Source organism: Diadema antillarum, unplaced genomic scaffold (genome assembly GCF_040938485.1).
Source record: "Diadema antillarum isolate AM-2024a unplaced genomic scaffold, OU_Dant_1.0 seq00002003_RagTag, whole genome shotgun sequence".
NCBI lineage: Eukaryota > Metazoa > Echinodermata > Echinoidea > Diadematoida > Diadematidae > Diadema > Diadema antillarum.
The window spans coordinates 136,046-157,479 of record NW_027272659.1 but is presented as its reverse complement, the minus strand read 5'-3'; the positions used below and the strand labels follow the sequence as shown (position 1 = coordinate 157,479).

The window sequence follows — 21,434 nt, the reverse complement described above, 5'->3', positions numbered from 1 at the left end:
GATTAAAACGAATGCCAATATCAACAGATCTCTCTTAATAAAGTAATTTACTCAAATTGATATAAGAGCGTATTGACTACAAACTAGCCCTTTTGGTTTATAATAATTTAATGCATGATAAATATTGCTCCACTATGGTTCTTTCCCACTTAGAAACTACACTGTATTACAGCTGTATCACTCCTACAGTCTCTAAAAATCATCTCCATTCAGAAAACGACAAATCCAACGAGCAAACACTAAAGCAGCGGAACGCACACTCCCGTATGCTGAAACCTTTATCTGGAACACTCTACCCCAACATTTTATGTTATATTAAATAGAAGAGGCTTTTAATAAGAAACTCAAAGTCAAACTTTTCCCTCCACAATCAAAATATACGTTTATTGCTTTTGTTGTAACAGCGTTCTGATCAGTAAAAAGCGCTCGATGAGAAGCATTACTAAGTATACTGTGTAATCACCAAACGGGCTAGTGGCGGATCGGGGGGGGGGGGGCGCACTGGGCGCGCGCTCCCTCTGATTTTTTGTTACAACAAAAGAAATAAAAAGAAAACATGGGGGGCATGTGCGCCCCCTTTAATTTTGTAAAGACGCCTCCCCTTTACGGAATTCCTGAATCCGCCCCTGCGGGCTCCTAAACCACTGGCGTTTAGTTCAGAGTAACTACATTATTTACTGTGCACGATGGAAGATTTGTATTAAGTTGTTACTTGAAGGATGAATGGGAAGTGTCCTTTGGTTTGTATTTCTGTGTGTTTGTGAGTGTGCGTTTCTTTTTTTCCCTACTTCGGGCCTTTGTGTTAATCAGCATGGAGGAGGATATTTATTCTCTTTCCAAACCAGTGATTTAAGGGCGAACCTTTCTCAATGACAGTCATGTTGGACATTAGAGAGTAGTCATTCTACGACTGTGAACACTATAGTAAATTCAACATGCTTTCACATTTCTAGCGTAATGAAAGAGCACTTGACTGACCGCTTTCAGAAAGCAGGGTGAACAATTACTACCTTTATGTCAATGTCAGGTTTTGTGGAATTCTCTTTATACATGTATTTTCTTTACATTGTTGTCCACATTATGACGTCATGAACTCTATTAGTCTCTTTATCCAGTGATCACAACACCAAAACTTTGAAAATAATAACTTTTGCATCGATTGTCGATTTTCCTCGCACTTTCACTGATGTGTTCTACATGTATCAATGTTGCTGCTTTCACTCAATCCTTACTGCTCTTTGGGTTTTGGTTTCCTTTAAATCTCCCTTGCAATGTTTCATGCTAACTATTTGCTATAAAACGTCGGGAAGCCGTGGTAGATACTTTACCAAACACCCAGCGGTGCATGTGTCGGGCGTGCTAACTCCGGTAGAATTGAACGGGTCTGCACATCCAGGATTGCCTATTCCACCAACCCACGAACAGCTGTAACACTCTTCACTCACCGCTGTTCTGACGTGCACTATAAGATAAACAAAAATGTTTGATATTTAATACTTGGTTTTCATAACATTATATTCACTCGGTTAAAGAAAATAAAAGCAATTCCAATTAAATTTCAGTTTGCTCTGGAAGTCACACCAAGAAGTGGACGATCACATAGTCAGAGAAATGACATACTTTGTTATCTTGATATTCATGTCATCAATACCAAAAAAAAAAAAATAGTTACTAATTCATTCTGTGTTTGATAGGATTTGAATACTCAGTTTGTTGTCTAGCGTTTTTAGATAATTTTAAAATGAATTATATTTGTTTCTGAAACTGAAAACTGTTTTTTCATTGTTTAGGCCCTATGTCGTCATATTAATCTTGCAGTTTGAAATACAGTTTAAGAAAATGTTAATTGACAGATTATCGTAGCTGGTTACGTTGATTTCTTAAGGTCAAAGGGAATATAAATTTTCATCTATTTCTCTTTTTTAGCCAAAAAATTGATCTTAAATTTTGTTTACTTCTTTGACATTCCTGTCAAGATATCTCTTATAGCTTTATGTTTCCATAATGATTACGAGATAGCTGTCGGTATCCTTTCGACATGAAGTTAAAACTAGGAAATTGCAAATCATATGTACTTCTAATTCATTTTTTAATGACAAAAGTTTAGTAGATTATTTTCTAATCATGGATTTATACTCGTATTCGTTTATAAGGCGATACTGATTTATGGTGAGCAAACTTTACAATATTCTTCAACCGACATGAATAAATGAAAATGCTCATATCATAATCATTGTGTATGATTACAAACATTTTGTAATCTTTTAGAAGAAAAAAATCCCGTTGTATATTTTATTATCGATTATTATATTTAAAAAAAAAAAAAGGTTTCATAGATGTAGTTAAATCAAGTAATCAACCGTCTGTCGTTGTTCACATAATGAATAGCTTTTTAACATGAGCAGAACCGGAAAAGATATGGTCATTGTGGAAATATTCGTTACTGTATGGGAATAATATCATTATTTAGTAATATAGTATATATATATTGTATATATATATATATATATATATATATATATATACATATATCGTGAGCGAAGAAAATGAGTTTTCATCGGGATTCGAAACCGAGACCTCCGGATTACTAGACCGGTGCTCTACCGACTGAGCTATTGAAAGCCCTAGTTCGTTGTTTCTTCCCAAACCCGTAACTCACTTTGCTCGTGTGGTCAGAAGCTATAGTGTGTGTATGTGCGCCACACACACATGTTAGTGTGAACAATAGCTCAGTCGGTAGAGCACCGGTCTAGTAATCCGGAGGCTAGGGTTCGAATCCCGATGAAAACCCATTTTCTTTGCTCAAAGTTTCCACTATTTATTATGAATTTGTTTCTGGTAAGTATTCCATTCTTGGTTTCAAAATATATTACAAAAAAAAAAAAAAACTGCATTGCTTCAGTGATCCCTCGCATTCATTCCAAAGTTGATTTTCATCCTTTGGGTTTATGTCAGGTTAATTTGTGTGTGTGTGTGTGTGTGTGTGTGTGTGGCACAAATGCACACACACTATATATATATATATATACTCTATATATACTATATATAGTATCTGTTTCTGGTCAGTTTTCAATTTTTTGTTTATATATATATATATATATATATATATATATATATAATATGAAGAGTTTGTTTCCAAAAACCCATAAGTCCATATTTGTCAAATGGAGATATTTCCGATTAAAGGTCAAGAAAAATAAAGAAAATAATAAGAAAATTTTTGCTTCTTTTGACCATAACTTCAAAAATATACCTTTATATGTAGTAACCAATATATCATTTTAAAGGTATTATTTTGTACTTTATGACAGAGACTGTACTTCAAAATCTTCAAAAATGGACTTATCGGTTTTTGCAAACAAACTCTTCATATATAGTTAACGAATCAGTAGAAGAACGCCGTAAAAAATAATAAATCCTAGATCTTTCAGATTTTAAAAAAACGGAGCATAGCTCTCAAATACTGAAAGGCAAGGTCACACTCTTCATCAGTGCCCATGGTGTGACAAAAGATCTTAATCAAACCCGTTTCTGAAACAGACATGAAGACACGTCTGATCATTGTTATTTTTTTACGGCGTTCTTCTTCTACTGATTCGTTAACTTATTATCATCAAGATGCCGAGCAGACCAATTTTCTTATTACGTTTCTATATATACATATATATATAAACTTTAAAACTGGTCTTGAGATGAACAAACCTTTGGATTTATGTTTTATATTATGAAATCTAATTACAGATTTGATGACTTAAAACAAAACTGAAATCAAAATTTTAACATTTTTAATGGACTTATTTTCCGGGCAGACGATGCTGTCACAGGGAAACAGTCTACATTTTCACTGATAGTGAATCGGAGTGATCATAATCTTTAAATCTTCGTTTCTCCTTATATCAATAAAATCTGTAAGATAGCAACCGCTGATATACATTTTTAACAAACATGTCGGAAAAAACCAAGTGCAGATCAGCACCTGCGACAGAGGGAGACAAATATTAAGAAGACTCGTGCCTCAATCTTCACCCCTCTGCTTAATAATTTCTTGCTTTCAAGTTCTTCATAAAGAACACCTCTCCTTTTTAACTATGTAGAAAAGTTTAACTTCATTATGGCCTGCTTTTTATGGGTTCTGAGTTGGGTGGACATAGTTTATATTGATAGATAGAGAGAGAGGGGCGGGGAGGCGGGAGGGAGAGAGAGAGAGAGAGATTTAAAGCGTAAACCGAAGGGAAGTAGAGAGGTGATGACGTAATCACCGCGCAGGTATTTTGCATATTGTAAGACTTTGTTACCAATATTTCTGTTTCTTGAAAGCATATGAAATATACAATTCTGTAACGTCCTAATCCATTCATTTCATTTTTTTGCCTAACATTGATATAACTTGTACCATTCTGAGAATTTAGTGTTGCTGTAAATATTGTATTTAATTTGAAAAACTTATGTACACCTTCACTTTAACAAAAGACTGAGATCATATTCTTTTTCTTTTCTTTTTTTTTGCACAAATACATGCTGGACTGATCAATAGATTGAAGCTACAGTAACTGTTTCAATGTTTCTAATCAGCTGCTAATGATATCGTTTCTTTCACCCGAATACCACGTAGATAATAGACAAGCTAAGCTCAAGAACATGAGTGTACATCAATCTCCAGGCATGAGCACACTAGACTGTTTATTTGTAACTTTATCAAAGAGAAAACAACATAATCACAACTCACCTAGGCACACGATGGCAGCAACTACAAAATGGCACCTCATGTCTGTTCCTTTCTCCTGCACGAGTAAAGACGATACCTACATTGGGAATGAAAACATATTATGATAGAATACCGTTGCAAATGTTTGATATTATATGAAGCACATTTTACGACCGAACCAGGCGGATTTGAGACCTACTTTATAGCGACCCTAGGGCAAAGAGGAACACGGGATAAAGCGAAACATCCCCATGAAACCTACAATGTATCTGCTGTCTTATAAGCTCATGCACCAAGAATCCGTTAGGGAGGCTGCATTGTTTGTTATCAGAGTCGTACAAATAAGTTATTTTATGTGTGTTTTTACGGCAAATGTCTGTTTTTGTGTATCTCAACCAATAATTGATAGATATCAGGTAAATCAACATGTTTATCTGAATTATCTCAAACGCCAAATCAATGATGGATTGGCCTAGGCTTCCTTGAAACATGTTGTCTGGGCTTGCAAAAATTAGCCCAAGTCACAGTGATGATTGCCGGGAGAAATTTCACACTGGTCATGGCAAAGTGGATGGCGCAGGCTGGAACATGTTAGATAATGATCTTGTGGCTAATATGCAGTTTCACCGGCCAATACGTTTCCTGGCTCGAGGCCACTTGCGCCGCCCGGACAGTTGGGCCGCACGCACCTCTGCCTCGCTAAGCTGTAGCTGCACTTCCTATAATAGCTGCTGGATTGAATCACTTGCCAGCAGATTCGGAGTCTCGACCCCATGCTTATAGCTATGTCATTAATCACGTAGTGGGGTTGGTGACAAGACGTGACCGTTTACAAAAATGGCACACAATTCCTTGAAATAGGCCTATATGTACCATTGATAATTTGTTTCTCTGAAGGATACAGATAGAACACATTAAAAAGTGGAAATTCACAACACGCAAAAATTATATAGGCGCAGATAATATAATTTCAAAAACATTCAAAACTATGCAAGCATGTACAATGCCATAGTGCAGCAAAACTATGAAAGAATGTACAATGCCACGGTGCAGCAATGTAAAAGTCTGTATACCCTGGTTTTCACGTTGAAACCAACCTCTATAGGAGAAGCGTTTCACTTTTGACCCTTTCCGAATTTTCTTCGACACGAACGTCCGCGTCAATAAGGAATTTTCATACGTTTTAAAGTTCAGAGTATTTGATAGACAATTTTAGGCTAAAGTTTACTGTCATTTGTTAGAAGTAGTCTTAAGGTAACATCATGAACCAAATGATTATGCAGCACCTCCATCCCACCCCACCCTTAAACACACACAGTTGACTTGATATAATGGCATGATAAATCATAGGCAAAATGTTATGGAAAATATTTTGTCATATAAGATGCAAATACATTTGCATATTCTATTACAAACCAAATAGATATTTTCTTGCTATCATAATTCATTATCGACACTACTAAGAAATGACAGAGAACTTGTAATTCTTGTATTGTCATTTTCACACGAACTACCAAATTCTCTTTATCAACTTTCTTGTTAGTTAGCTTTTATAGCAGGGCCTGCGCAACAGGGCTTATTTCCTTTCCTATTCCAACTGTAAGTAATACCCTAATTATATTTTTTTCCTAACTACTTTTAAAAAGAAAATGCCTCCTGTTAGCAATGAAACTATTGATTCTATAATGAATTCATTGACAAATGTCGCTCGAAGCTGAAAATAAAATGAAGTAAGTTCGTGTCTAAAAGGTTAAAATATTATATATCTACAGTTCAACAGCAATTTCTTTTTATTCTCCGGGTTTACGCTAAACTTAATCAGTAATCAATCGCTTTGGAATTATCATTCTATCACTTTTACGTCGCAATGTCATGTTTTAAGGATTTGATTCGGTGGATACGGCTTTACGAAGAGAAAGCAAGATGTTCACGATAATACTCACCTATAACTCAAGTTCTCTGTAGAAGGAACAGCAACCACTGAACACACCAGTAATATGGACTCTCTGCGAAGAGGATTGCTGCTTTTATATCGTCATGTTTTCCAAGGGTCTGTTTAACAAAGGACGTGCGCGATATTTATATGTGGGGATGGGGTGAGGAAGAGAAGGCGCGGTTGTGGTAGGAATGGAAAGTACTGGTTGGTCGTTGCGTTGTTTGCCAATGACTCCGATCTAAAAATAGATGATACCGGTACTATTACGTGCTTCATTTGTTCCAAAGCTTAATTTCTAGCTTCAATCACCTAAGATGGAGGGCCGGGAGTCAGCGTAAAGTGACAAGGACAATTACAAATAAAAAAGTAGAGCCCGTTTGTCGACACATGAATGGTTGTTCCGTGAATGGATTGATGAACAAAAGAAAGCAATGTATAAAATGATAAATATTACGACCATCATTCTGTATCACATATTTCAATCAAATATATAAAATATGAAGGACCGCAATTTGAACTTTGACCCACGAGAAAGGTCAGGCTGGCTTGCTCTCCCAATTGCGCAAGTTTTCCAAGTTGATGATCATCATTTTACATTATTATTAGCTGTTAAAGTACTGTATGCGTAATATTCGTACAAATTAGGAGGAAAATGTGAAGAGTTAACAAAATTGATAATTACTGAAAAATACACAGTCTCATAGACAGATTCACTGAAACAGTAAATCCACAAGCTCCCCGAAAATATCAAATAAAAAATCAACCTCTATTTTCGAAATAATTTTCGAATATTTTCAAGTAGGTTATAAAATGGCATTTCATGAAAACAAGAAAAGTATATTGTTAATCTATGTAGTGTTTGAGTACTTGATTTGAAATTTGGTAGGAATGATTATTATGTTATGTATATTATGTACGAGTATATACCACTGCAGGTCTATTTTATCTTTTGATACTCTAAATCAATTGTTTCTATTTTCTGTTGTAATCATTTAATTGTAATTAGTTGTTAATGGAATATTGTATTTTGAAAGAGAATTGAATATGGAGTATATTTACAAGTAATAAGGCTCACCTTTTTTTGCATCTGTTTAATGAGAATGTTTATTGTATCGTATTATTTTGTTTCTTTGTATATATCTACATAAAGAACACGCAATTAAGCCGCGGGGCTGCTATGTATTTTTCTTTTCATGAAATAAACTAATATCTATCTATCTATCTATCTATCTACCTATCTATCCATCTATAAAGTGTGTGTGTTTTGTTGTTGTTTGCCTACTGCATGTGCATGTTTCTTGATTTTCCTTCATTAGAAAATTTCGCTTCCTTACCAGCGTGAGCGCGCCTTTTCTTTAAACCTACAAATTCAAGCTTACTTCCTTCTTCTCATACTGCATATTAAAGTCGTTTGAAAAATAAAGCAAAACTAGGTTTAACTTTCACAAACAAAGCTTGACATATGACTTTACCGTTAAGCATTTGAAACGGGTAGGAAGATATTAAGATGTTAAAGGACAAGTCCACCTTCATATACATAAGGATTTCGCTGTGGTATTAATAGCCGTGACTGAAGTCGTGGCAGAGAGCTTCATGATTTGCAAGCATAAACCCTGTTTTGTTTACTCAAGCAGGTCCCGATATGAATATTTTTGAGAGCAGCAAATAGAATTAGAAAGAGAATCTCCAGGTCACATGCAAATCAAGTGATTGACCTCATTCCAATTGAATAATGATACTTAATTATATTTCCATGTGAGTGTATTATGTATAATAAATGTAACCAGTCTTTGCTAAAAGAAGACGAGAATAACTGTAAAACAGGATGCAAGAGACGAGGAGTAGTTACGGTGACATCGACGTCGGACGAACTACCATTTGTTTACTAAACTTCAACTTCCAACCACACGTAAATAAAGAACACAAAAATAACATAAGTTAACAGCTAGCCAACCGCAGCGTAGGGCCTATGTACAAGAAGTACGGGGCAAGAATAACATCAAAACGTATTACTGAACGCGTGACTCTCCTCAATGCTGATTCAAATCTCAAAGCACAAAGCAACAATCAACTGTTGATCATAATATCATTATTATCATTATAGGTTTTCCCGGTCAATTTCATACTTTTGTCATTCAAATTCATTTAACATGCATTCAAATTTAAATGCATGTATGCTGACAATGCCCAAACACTAACCACATAATGGTAATGCATCAATTTGAAGACAACTGACACACAATGACATCACATAGTCCCGCAAAAAGCAAACCAATAAGATAGCAATAAACAACAAATTTGTTTTCATTTTCAATCAAGAAGATGGCTGCAATACCTGGGGGGTGTTTCATAAAGAGTTGCTCGTAAGTTCATGCAGTCGCTCGTAAGTTGGTGCAGTCGCTGTTAAGCTACGTGCGACTTGCAAATTGTGTTTCATAAAGCTGCTCGTAAGCTAAGTGCGACTTGATTTAACAAAGAAGTAATCAATTTTCATGAACGAGCCTGCTCTTAAGCAAATTATATGCAAATGATATGTAAATCAGATAATCAATTGTTTTTTTTTTCTGATTGAGATTGATTTCGCTGTACGTCGATACGATACCGTCTGCTGGCTGCTGGCTGCTCCGATTCAACTTGCTCCTTCGAAGGTAAGGAAGCTTTATTTTCATTTCCTTGTGTGAATTATGACATGTACCTTGCGTAGTGAGATAAGTTATCATGAAATCTGCAGCTTTGTAATGAGTTTCAGGCGATTGACTGACTGACCGTGCGTGCGGATGTGAGCTGTGTACCACACAGGGCGGCAGCGTTTGTTTTGGCAGCCGATCATGTTGTTAATGTTAGTCCCACATGCCCAAGTTATTGCTGTGTTTTTCTATAAAGATGAATTTATCGTGCTCGTGTTTATCGCGGTCGCTTTTTGTGCAGATCTTACTCTCAAATGTGATGCAAGAAAGAGAAGAAGATGTAGAAAATATAGCCCCGCAACGCTGTCACGTCCTGACTACTGAGTATTGAGATCTGGGGGATAGACACGTAACGACATAAGTGCTAACGCTAAGAGAACGTTAGAACTAAGCCTACCCCCTATTATCCTAAGGAAAGTAAGATTCTTAAGTTAACGTTCGTACTCGCTAGTAGGCCTAGTAGTACCTTAGTAGCAATAAAATTTACATTTCAGTACTCTAACGTTAGTAGTTTAGTACAGCCCGGCTCCTACCCTAAATGACGTTACATCTATAAACGACAACATCAGTAACCTCACCACCACCCAGCGCCCGGGCGGGCCCGGGGGTTAACTTATTTACCTTGACTCGAGTTTACCGTACCTCGCCTCTCTGCTCTCTGCAAATAAAAAACCGGCAAACCCCCTACCCCTAGACCATACCTCGCTACTACTAGAACATAATACTACAATTACTAGTAACGCCTAACGGTCGGTCATGTTCATTGATCAATGTTATTGTTAGTAGCCGTAGTACATTGCTTGTCATTAGTCATGACATTTAATACTGACTTCATACTGTAGATAGTGTGGTGTGGCAGGGTTATGGCATTGGTCATGACATTACTGTAGCCTGACCAGACCGCTGTGCGAACGCTTCACGACAGCGGCTGTGTGTAGTTAGACATTACTGTAGATAGTGTGGTGTGGCAGGATTTAAAGGGAATCCCATGCATCGGTCCCATTTAAAAATAGATAAAAACCCAGTTTTGATAATTTTTTAAGAAGCTTATAAATGAGTTTGGGGGTAGCCTGGGCGCTGGGGGTACTGCTAGTACTAACATTACATGTACTAGATAGGCATGCCATGGCAAGTCTAACTTGTTGTTATAAAACGAAAGTCTAACATACAATGTAGATCTAGAACAGTAGTGGTTTAGAAGTCATATGTTTATTATATTTGTAAATTGAGCTGTCGTACTGTCACTAATGTTGAGTCACCCGACTGATGATATAAACTGTTTCTTATTCAAATTCATGAAATTCTTCTGTCGACGTAAATAAGCACTGAATTGATTAGTGTTTTAGTAGTAGCCATGATAAAAAATCATGGGTATGTACGCCCATGATTTTTTATCATGGCTACTAGACTACTAAGACACTGATCAATTCAGTGCTTATTTACGTCGATGTAGGGCAATTTGTCAATCAGTTGCAAAGAAAACATCTCGATGGAAGAATTTCATGAATTTGAATAACAAAGCAGTACCCGCTGAATGCTATAAGGATTAGAACCAACTCTTGCTGTCAGGCGATAGCTCGGTGGTCTAGTGGAGATGACACCTGTCCGGTGATCAGGAGGTCGTAGGTTTGAATCCTGCTCGAGTATGTACGCCCATGATTTTTTTATCATGGCTACTACTAAAACACTGATCAATTCAGTGCTTATTTACGTCGATGTAGGGCAATTTGTCAATCAGTTGCAAACTGTTTCTTCTCGTCCGAAACGCAGCACTGTTCTGATCAGCGAGTAAGCGTGACCGGGTGTAGGGTGCACGATGCTCGCAAGCACTTGTACTTGTTGTTTTGAAATATGTTGCTGTGACACTGTGTTTTTTGGAAGATCTGCGAGATCTATCCTTTTGCGTAAAAAAACAAGATTTTTTATATTAATTAATAAAATGGGAAAACCAGCCATACGTACATGTATAGTGCATGTCTAGATATTCCACTTTAGGGTTGATTTAGTGAGGCTGAAATACCCCTTCGTTTGGCTTTAGGGCTTTTTTAGCTGCATTTTTTTTTTTCCTGTTTACATCATGTATCTTAATTTTTTGCGTAGCACAAGGTCCTTGTCCTTTGCTTCATGTAGAAGCTTGAAATCAATGTTTTTTGTTATCACTCACTGACTCAGTCTTTGATAGGGTGAAAATTGAAAATTAGATACATAACATCATCAGCAGCAACATCTGGTATATGGGAGTGTGGTAGTCCTGCATTGCTGTAGTTTCCCCGTCGTTTCAGAAAAACAAATGGTTGAATGATTTCTTGACTGCTGTTTAAAATGTAGTGGTTTGCAGTATACATGAATGTCACGATATATCAAAAATATCTGTTGTGTCAAACTGTATTTACTCCAGTTTTCAAAGTTTCAAGCTAGAAGTAGTGACAAGAGATGCTGGTAAATTGTTCCAAGACTCAATAACATGTTTGCTAGGTGAAAAATGGAAAAAAAAAAACAAAACAAAAAAAACAGCTTCTGACATTTACCTTGTGATGAGTATTGAATAACTTCAGGGAAAGCACGCATCTGTGTGTAGAAACAAGCTTCTTTCTATTGGCTCACTAATATTCTTAAAGCTGACGTTTTTGTTGTTATCTTGTCATTCCATGTCAGCTGATCATCAATCATCGATCGCCATGTCCAGAAATGGTGAGAATCATGCTCACAAGGTAAGTTACTTTAATATCCAGAAATACCATCATGCCATGAATTTGGGTGATTGAAGATAAAGGTTAACAAAATGTCATTTTCTTTGTTTTCAAGTTGAGATGAGAAAAAAAAAGTCAATGGCCTAGATATTCCATCCCTACATGGATTCGTAGATCCACCCCTCAGGTGATTTGTCAGTCACTGTGACCTAATCTCTGGGTTTGCCAGTTGGAATCAATTTTGAAAAAGCCAACATGAATGATATAGGCCTAATAATTAAAAAGTGCTGTATTATTTCAAGGCTTGCATTGACTGAGAAATTGCATGATCACTTCACTTAATAGAAGGGGGGATTCAGAAATTTCATAAAGGGGGGGGGGTGCCTTTTCAAAATTAATTTGGGGGGGGGGGGGTGGCGTTGAATGTGCCCCCAAATGTTTTTATTTCAATTATTTCATCAAAAATCTAAGGTGGCACACGTTCGGTGCACCCTACCTGGATTCGCGGCTGTTAACATATTTATGAAAGATATTTCCCCAAATATATAGTCGATAAAATGAAGTCTGTATGAGGTTACAGAAATTTAAAAAGAGCAATATCACAGGCGTACTGTAAAACGAGGAATTTTCGTGTGCATTTTAATTTTGCGAATTTCGCGAGCGCCAAAATTCCCGAAATTAAAATGCACGCGAAAGCTTTTGTCTACACTACATGCATTGAATGCCAGTAGCAATTCGCGAAAATTTCATACAGTACCACGAAAAAGGCTGTCGGCTCCAATTCGCGAAAATTTCATTCCGCGAATATATCATGTTTTACAGTATATCATACAATTTTAGTTCATTAGAAATCTTGATGCAAGATTACAGTTGTTACTCGTGTGTACCTACATGTAACCTGATTAAGCTCACTTGTTTCATGGGATTCATGGTCAAAAGATGGCTTCTATGCATGTGAATCCTTGGGGTAATTAGTGAAAAATAGACTAGATTGCATACAGATTATGCACATGCATAATTTTTAAGCAATGAACACAGTCTTCTTTCATTTTTAATCAACAGAAAGAATCAAGAAAACGCCGACAAAATTATAGTCGGGAAGAGAAGCTGGTAATCGTCGATTTCGTTAAAAGACGACGCGAGGACCTATTTGGGAAAGCTGGCTACTGCGGTGTGAAGGTGCAGTATTAGATTGTTTTTTTGTACTTCTTCTGTTACTGCCAATGAGTATGTGTATCAGACATTTTTAGATGTTGTTCAAAGCACTTCTGGCATTAGAAGTAATTTGCAAATGAATTCTTATCATCTTTATCTCAGAAAGGAAAAAAAAAACACATGAAAAAATATATTGATGAAAGCCTCAGGTCGTGAATTTTTAAATGAAGATATTGATTATACATTAAGAAAGTATAATATTTGAATAGTTTTAATGTAAATTAAACAAAGATGTATTGCAGTGGCATCTGTGACCTTACTTTTTTATGAAAAATTAATTTCTATATTAATTTCTCTAGGTAACATGACATTCACTCCTATGATAATTGCATCTGTCATAATCTTAATTTTTTTTTTTTTGAAAATTAAGTTTCGGGATGTGATGTCGTTTACAGTTCAAAATGATGATTTCATTCTCAATGTGATTTGTGCTGTGTTTGATATAAAAAATTTTCATTAGAGAAGTTGTCAGGAGATCAGGTCCTAAAATGCATATCAGGAGAACTGCCCTCAGGAAATCTTTGGAGCTGTCGGGAAAGGTGTTCTCCATGGAGACTTGTCCGAAGGAGAGTAGTCCTCAAGAGAAGTTGTGCCCCAGGGGGAGTTCTCAGGACAGACAGTTGGGATTCATAGTTGTCCCAGATCCATGTAATGATATTAAAGTAATTTTGGACTAAAATTCTATTGTCAGGTTGAGGACAGAAAAAGGAAGGCGTGGGAGGAGTTGTCCGTGAAACTGAGGAGCAGTGGAGGTAAAGAAGTGAGGGAATGGCGTGATCTTAAGAAGAAGTGGCAAGACATGAAGAGCAGGGCCGTCAAATTGCAAGCGAAAGCACATCTTACAGGTGGGCATGCTTCCATAATCTTGAATTATTAATGCATATTATGCATGCATTATGGCAAGGATGGCAATTTCTTTTGTTTTTTTAAGGACCACAGAACTCCCTATGTCAAAAATTACACAAAAGAGAAAAGTTTGTTTAAAAGTGGAAATCGGTACTCTAGTAAATAAGATATTGAGTGCACTTTGAAGTTCTAAATTTCAACTACAGTATATTTTCCAGGTATTAATACCCAGTGTGATGGAATATGCCATGGACACTATGTCCACAGTGAAGCCCTCAAAGCTGGCCCACCCCCCCCCCACCCCCCTCGTTTAAGTTTGCAATGTTCTCAGGTAATAGGTGTAGGGTCAAAGGTCAGTGATGTAATATGATGTGATTATCAACATGTCTTAAACTTTTTGATGATGTGAACTTCTAACATGGTATGTGCTTACCTGTATTACCTTTTTATACGAAGCACAATGATGTTGCCATACATGTTGATTACAGTACTGTGCTGCTTCATTCAAAATCATACTGTAAACTGAGGAATGCTTGTGTGCATTTTAATTTCACAAATTTCGCGAAAGCCAAGATTCGTGAAATTAAAATGCACGCGAAAAATCTCGCCTACACTGATTGCATTCAGTGCCAGTGGCAATTCGCGAAAATGTGATGCTGCGCAGAAGGCCGTCGGCTACAATTTGCAAAAATATCATGTTTTACAGTAGTCATGTTTGCAAATGCACTAATTGATAGGAACATGTAATGTTATCAGTTGCAGTGCTATTGCCTGTATTACTTCACGTTTATTTTTCTTTCTTTCAGTATTGACAACCATATGTATTAATTCTGTTTTCTTACTTCCAAATGTAGGAGGAGGACCGCCCACGCCCATCGACTTTGTGAGCGAGAAAATCCTCGAGACATTGCCCCCAGAGGTCACGGAAGGGCTTTCCAGCTCACAAAATGAAGCTGGACTAGGGGTTGGTTATGTTTATATAAATTCTGTTCTTAGTTGATAGAGCTCTTTATCTTTTTTTTTTTTCCTTCTTATTTTGGCATTTTCAATGAATAACCTTATCCAACATAACAATGGTATTTGGTTTTCTGTTGGAGACATCAACATATCTGGTTCTTATTAGGTTGAAATTTTGATCAGACTCAGAATGCTTCAATAGGTAAAATATATCTTCCAACAAAGAAAAGGATACCCATATCATTAAATTTGTTGAAGTAATTTCAATTCCATGCCCATTTCTGAAAATATACTCTTCTTTTTTTCATTTACCTTGTTTTTACCAACATTGCAGATCAGAAATGTTTCATGAATGGCATTTCTTATCTCATTTGTAGAATGTAATAGTTGCTGACCTGCATGAATGGACATGCCACAATCATTTTATTATGAAAGGTCATCCTCATGCAAAGCTTTTCTCATCAGTTGCCTACAATAAACAGAAATGACTTTATTTTCAGAAAAGGGCATGGAATATAAATGAGCATGAACATGGTAAATGTTACTGTTTGGTTGTTGGCAGAGGCATAAATTTTGACCACATTGTGGTGTAGGTTTCATGGAGTTACTATAGACATAATGTTACATTTCTCAAGAGGAATTACTTTCTTACATTGGCTAAAGGGTCTTTCATTTCTTTTTCCAAAAATTTCTCATCTCTTCAGGAGTGCACTAATTCCCAGAATTCAGAGGATGATCCGCAGATGATGACCCTCGGCGATGAAGAAATGGATGTGAATACCGGTAATCCAGACGAAGTGGTTGTTGAGAATCTAAATGCAATTACAGAAATTGTTTCCTGCTCACCCCACCTTATCCACGATGACTTAATCAAAATCAGTGGGCAGCTCAGCACAATCATTGAGCTCCTGAAAAGACACAAGGAAGAATAAGAGTAGCATCTTTTGTATCACCCCTAAATGTAATATCAACGCTAAATGTAATATTGACCCTAAATGTAATACACCTTAACCCAAAATGTAATAACAACCCTAAATGTAATACATTTTAACGCTAAATGTAATAATCGAGTCAACCCTAAATGTAATAACCGGAGAGAACCCTAAATGTAATACATGTCAACCCTAAATGTAATATCGACCCTAAATGTAGTACTTTTTAACCCTAAATGTAATATCGACCCTGAATGTAATACATCTTAACCCTAAATGTAATATCGACCCTAAATGTAATACACCTCAACCCTAAATGTAATAAAACCCAAAATTTAATACATTTCAACCCTAAATGTAATATCGACCCTAAATGTAATACATCTTAACGCTAAATGTAATATCGACCCTAAATGTAATACATCTTAACACTAAATGTAATAACAACCCTAAATGTAATACATTTTAACGCTGAATGTAATAACAATCCTAAATGTAATTCATGTCAAGCCTATCAAATATAATATATTCAACGCTTAATGTAATCACGACCTTAAATGTAATACACCTGATTATAGAGGGTAAGCAACGCAGAATATCGGGCAAAAGGTCAGGGGGTATACAAAGGAGATATGACGCAACTTTCTCTCACACTCTTGAAAGAACGACAGCAGTTGCTTAGACCTGTTTTTGTTGTTTACCCATGTAAAAATCACACAGTCTTATTACATCCATTGTTTGCTGCAAAGTTAATTAGGTCCATGTGACATAGTTCTTAAATCTATTACCTTTATCATACAATCACATAAACATTTTGTATTCCAATCTTTATTCAGTGTTTTTTATTGCTTAGAGTTTTGTTGAAAAAGAAAAAAAAATGGGCAAAAGTTAAGGTAGTTTGCCTTACTCATACATTCACATATCATAGGAAAGTCAATATATTAATGGTGACTCAAAGATGATAAAAAGACATCTACTTCTTTTTGCTTTACTGGCATTTTTGAATTTATTTCGTGCACCCTCCCAACGACCACTTGTCCCAGTTTTGTGTCACTATAAGTATAGTAGTGATTACCAGGAGTAGTGAACAATGTCATGAGGCTAATACTTCGGACAGTGATTTGCTGCCATGTCAATGTGTGACAGATAGCGTTTAGCGTTGATATTACATTTAGGGGTGATACAGCTTTCACCATCTAAATTCTTAATATGTCAATCCACATCAAATCATCCAATGCAAGGTCAGGGATCACCCTTCGTCCCACCTAGGAATGGCATCAATTTTTAAATTTTAAATGTCCACACTTTCAAGATAAAAAGACCTAGCCCTGAGATATTTGCAGTAGGGATAGTCTGTTATACATACAGTGCACTCCCGTTATAACGAACACGGTTATAACGAAATTTTTGTTGTAACGAAGTAAATCTTCTGGTCCCAAAATTATCACCATTGAAGGACAAGTCCACCTTCATATGCATAATAATTGAGAGAATGCAGCAATATAATAGAACACATCAGTGAAAGTTTGAGGAAAATTGGACAATCCGTTCAAAAGTTACGAATATTTTAAGTATCTGTGCAGTCACTGCTGGAAGAGAAGACTACTACAGTGTATGATGTCACATGCGTACAACTATATAAGGAATATAAAAAGAGAATTTCACCAAACTTTACATTTTTTAATAAAGTGCACATTTTTTCGACTTGCTACTGACGTATGCTAAAGGTAATATTATTCCCCCTGCCTTCTGAAAGAGAGAAGTCGAGTGCTCTTTTGTTATGCGAGAAAAAATGGAAATATGTTGAATTATCTTTATTCTTTTTTTTTATCGTTGTAGTCATGTGACATCATAAGCTACAGTAGTCTTTTCATCCAGCCGTGACTGAGCAGAAACTTCAAAAATTCGTAACTTTTTAACGGATTGTCCGATTTTGCTCAAACTCTCACTGATGTGTTCTACTAATATTGCTGCATTCACTCAACCCACATGTCTACGAAGGTGGACTTGTCCTTTATAGTCTATGGTAAAAAATTCACTTACAACGAACACGGTTATAGCGAAATTTCTGTTAGAACGAAGTCTTTTCCAAGCACCACAGACAAAGAAAAACAAAAGAAATGTGCTCCGTTATGACGAAATGCGAATTGCTTTCCAAAATTCGTAGCGGAAAAAGCATGTATAGCTTCTCTGCATGGGTGAACGCTTTACACCACTGTGTGTTCGCTCTTTGTGTCAAGCACAGTTTCTGAGGGGAACTTGCGTTTATTATTGTGATACATTGATCCCATCACATTTCACATAGCTTTCCAGTTTATAATGAGTATTCAGCAAACAGAATATGATATATATACGTGGTTTTCTTGTTTTCATTATAGATTGTATTTGTTCGGTTCTAACGAAATTTCGTTATAACGAAAGAAAACTGCCGGTCCCGAGCATTTCGTTATAACGGGAGTGCACTGTATTTCATTTCAAAACACTTTTGTTACCTAATGATGACCTTTTGATTTGATCCAAAATTTGACCAGAACAATAAATTGCTAAAGTGTATATTTACCTCATTGCAATGCATGTAAACACATGGTTTGAAATACTTTTCACAGAGCAATATTTCAAGAATTATGAAAACTGACAGCCTATCATATTCAGGTTCTAAGCTGTTTATGCTCTTCTTTCAGATGTAGTGTCAATTACATCATGATTGTTATACCCTTGACCTTTAGGTCAATTTTGCGTCACAGTCAGTTTTTCTTGCAAAGATTATAAATTTCTCTCAATTTCCAGATAATGAACACTTTTGCTTAAAACTACAGGCTACAATAGTCAATCAAAAATGCCTAATTTTCTTTTAACTATGTTGAATGCGCATTGGTTGCTGTGTGAGGCTATTTCTTAGCAACCAATTGACCTTGGGAAAAATGTTTTGAGATTTTCCGTCAGACAAACTGGGGAACATTTTGTGCGATTTTAAAGAAAATCGGAGGAGGTCGCATGGCAAGCATTGGATGATTTGACATGGATTGACCCATTCGTTTACATATGAGGAGTGAATTTTCTTTGTGTTCACATTTATTTTAGTTTAAAATCTGAAGACATTCAGTGAGATTTTTTAATCAATTGAATTATATATTTACTAGTTTTACAAAAAAAGACTGAAGCTATTCAAACAAATAAGATAGCTTGGCTGTACAATATTTCATATCGCCAAGACTTCATATGCATGAAATTGACATGTGCCTTCCTAACACTTAACAACCAATAAGTTGCTAACATCCTTTTTTTTTTTTTTTTACAACTCATTATATTCCTCAAAAAGTGTGAGCGATAATATGGATAATATGGTCTCATAACGCAGCTGCCAGCACCCCTGCGTCAGTCACAGAGATTTTCTTGAGAGCTCTCTACAGGCTTTAGTTCTTTTCAAATAATCTTTAAATTTGTAATGAAGGTGTATTACCGTAAAACGGGAAACCTACAGATTTTGGAGATGGCGCCCTTCTTCCATCTTCACAAACACTGTCACAGAAAAAAAAAGATTGTCGGTGTTTTCGTGTGTATGCAAAACTTGCCATGTTTTTTTCTCGATTTTTCATTTTTAAATTTGGTATGTAAATGTGTCTCAGACAAATCTAGATGCCTATATCTATTGGTAATGTAGCAACCACTGTTCCACCTTTCATAGGGTCAAACGTCGCTCTCAGGTTAAAATTTGCCAAAATGCTTGGCTTATCTCTTTAATCAGACTTTATCTTTAATAAACATATATTTTTCTAACATGCTAAGGAGGTGTACAAAGTGTATGGGTGGTCATTCTTCAAGAAGCACACTGAAAATTGGGATTACAGCCCCTTCAGTGTTTCAACTTGGATATCATGTCACATTTTTTGCATGTGCTCTAGCAGTTCTGAACAGCAAATAGTGTGCAGGAGCATTGTGCTCTGTTTGTTAGGAAGCGAAGGGAGAGTATCCAGTAGTTCTTGGAAAAATGCTATGAAGGTATTATCAGTGCCTGAAGTTAGGTGGATATTCGGATTAAGACCTACTTTTCATTTTCTTAAAAAAAGTCTGATTATTTCCGTCATGAATTTTCTCTGATATAACAGGGCTTAGTAGAAGCACTTTGATATTTCTCAAGGTTTTTAACTTGTATGAATAGAAATTGAGTAGTCATTTTAACCCCTTCAACATAATATCATTTCCGTAGTAACATCATGAACAATATTATAAACCTACTCTACTGGACTTTAATACATTTGTACTTGTATTAATTTTTCTTTTGGAGTAGTGACATTTGAAGCACTCTCCGTGATGTTCCATCATCTTAAACACCCTGACCCTGTTACGGGTCAACAACAAAATAACCTGTTGAGGACGAGTCCCAAGTATACTTGAGCAGGTGTCTGTGGGAAATGCATGTTATGGCAAAATCAGTCCTTCTTCAACGTGTTAACGCCCAAAATCAGTCGGCCTGATGAAGCGTCTCAGAGAGGACATGAAACATCACTGTTACAAAAAATGCAAGTAAGTCCAGTTGAGTATAGTTCATGATATACTTTACCTGAATTACTGGGAAAATTCAGACTCAAATTAACTTTTAATGTTAGTCTTATAAGTTCTGATGTGTTTGACATTTTGGTGACATCGAGGTTACGGGTCATGTAGAGTGTACTTTATGAGAGAATAAGAAGTATTTACGGTGCACTCTCTTTATAAAGAACACAGTTATTACAAAATTCCGGTTAAAACGAATGAAAATTTCAGGCCGCAACATCGGCTCAATGTACTTTCATTGTTTATTTGTGCAGTTGTAACGAAATTTCTATACAATGATAGAAAACTGCTGGTCCCCAGGACTTTGTTGTAATGTGAGTCCACTGTATTATACATGTATTCTTTTCTTTCATATATTTTTGTGAAACAAACACCTGCATTGAAATATTGTAGAAATAGAGGCACTATCATACCTTAACATTTCCCTGGAGGTAATATTCATAAACACTACTTGCTTAAGTACATCTGTAATGAAACTAGTGAAAACCTTTGAATGAATTGTCATTAACATATTTATCTAATTTAATGGTATTTGTATATATACAAACTATTTTTTTTTCTCAAAATGTACATGTGATTACCATTTTAACAATATTAGATACTTGTATCATTCAGATGAAATGCTGCTTAAAAAGTCGTATTCCAATATATGCAATATGTGTAAGTTATTCTTAGTATTGATAATTCTTACCATTATTATTAAATATTAATTGAATTCATCTGATATTTATTGCCATTAATTCGTGGGCCAACTTTGGAATTTCAAATATTGATTCCTGTATGTACATATGTATTTGACAGAATGTTATTATATTTTATATAATCAGCTTTCGAATTGCATGTAAATATGTAATTACTTGACAGAATGTTATTATATTTTATATAATTATAATATTTTCTGAAATATTGAAA

General features: G+C 35.8%; 1 protein-coding gene and 1 long non-coding RNA gene across 2 annotated transcripts; one reads left to right on the top strand and one right to left on the bottom strand.

Moving 5' to 3' along the window:
* Window positions 1-1,350: 1,350 nt before the first annotated feature.
* On the bottom strand, window positions 1,351-6,773 carry LOC139713569 (uncharacterized). The gene is made up of 3 exons (XR_011709646.1): window positions 6,649-6,773; window positions 4,727-4,802; window positions 1,351-1,462 (listed from the first exon to the last, which is right to left on the bottom strand). It is a non-coding gene; the product is annotated as an uncharacterized lncRNA (long non-coding RNA).
* A 5,233-nt stretch (window positions 6,774-12,006) lies between these two features.
* Window positions 12,007-15,968, top strand: LOC139713563 (uncharacterized). The gene is made up of 5 exons (XM_071625283.1): window positions 12,007-12,039; window positions 13,081-13,197; window positions 13,925-14,078; window positions 14,934-15,043; window positions 15,741-15,968. The coding sequence occupies exons 1-5, from the start codon at window positions 12,007-12,009 to the stop codon at window positions 15,966-15,968; spliced, it is 642 nt and encodes a 213-aa protein (XP_071481384.1).
* The last annotated feature ends 5,466 nt before the right edge of the window (window positions 15,969-21,434 follow it).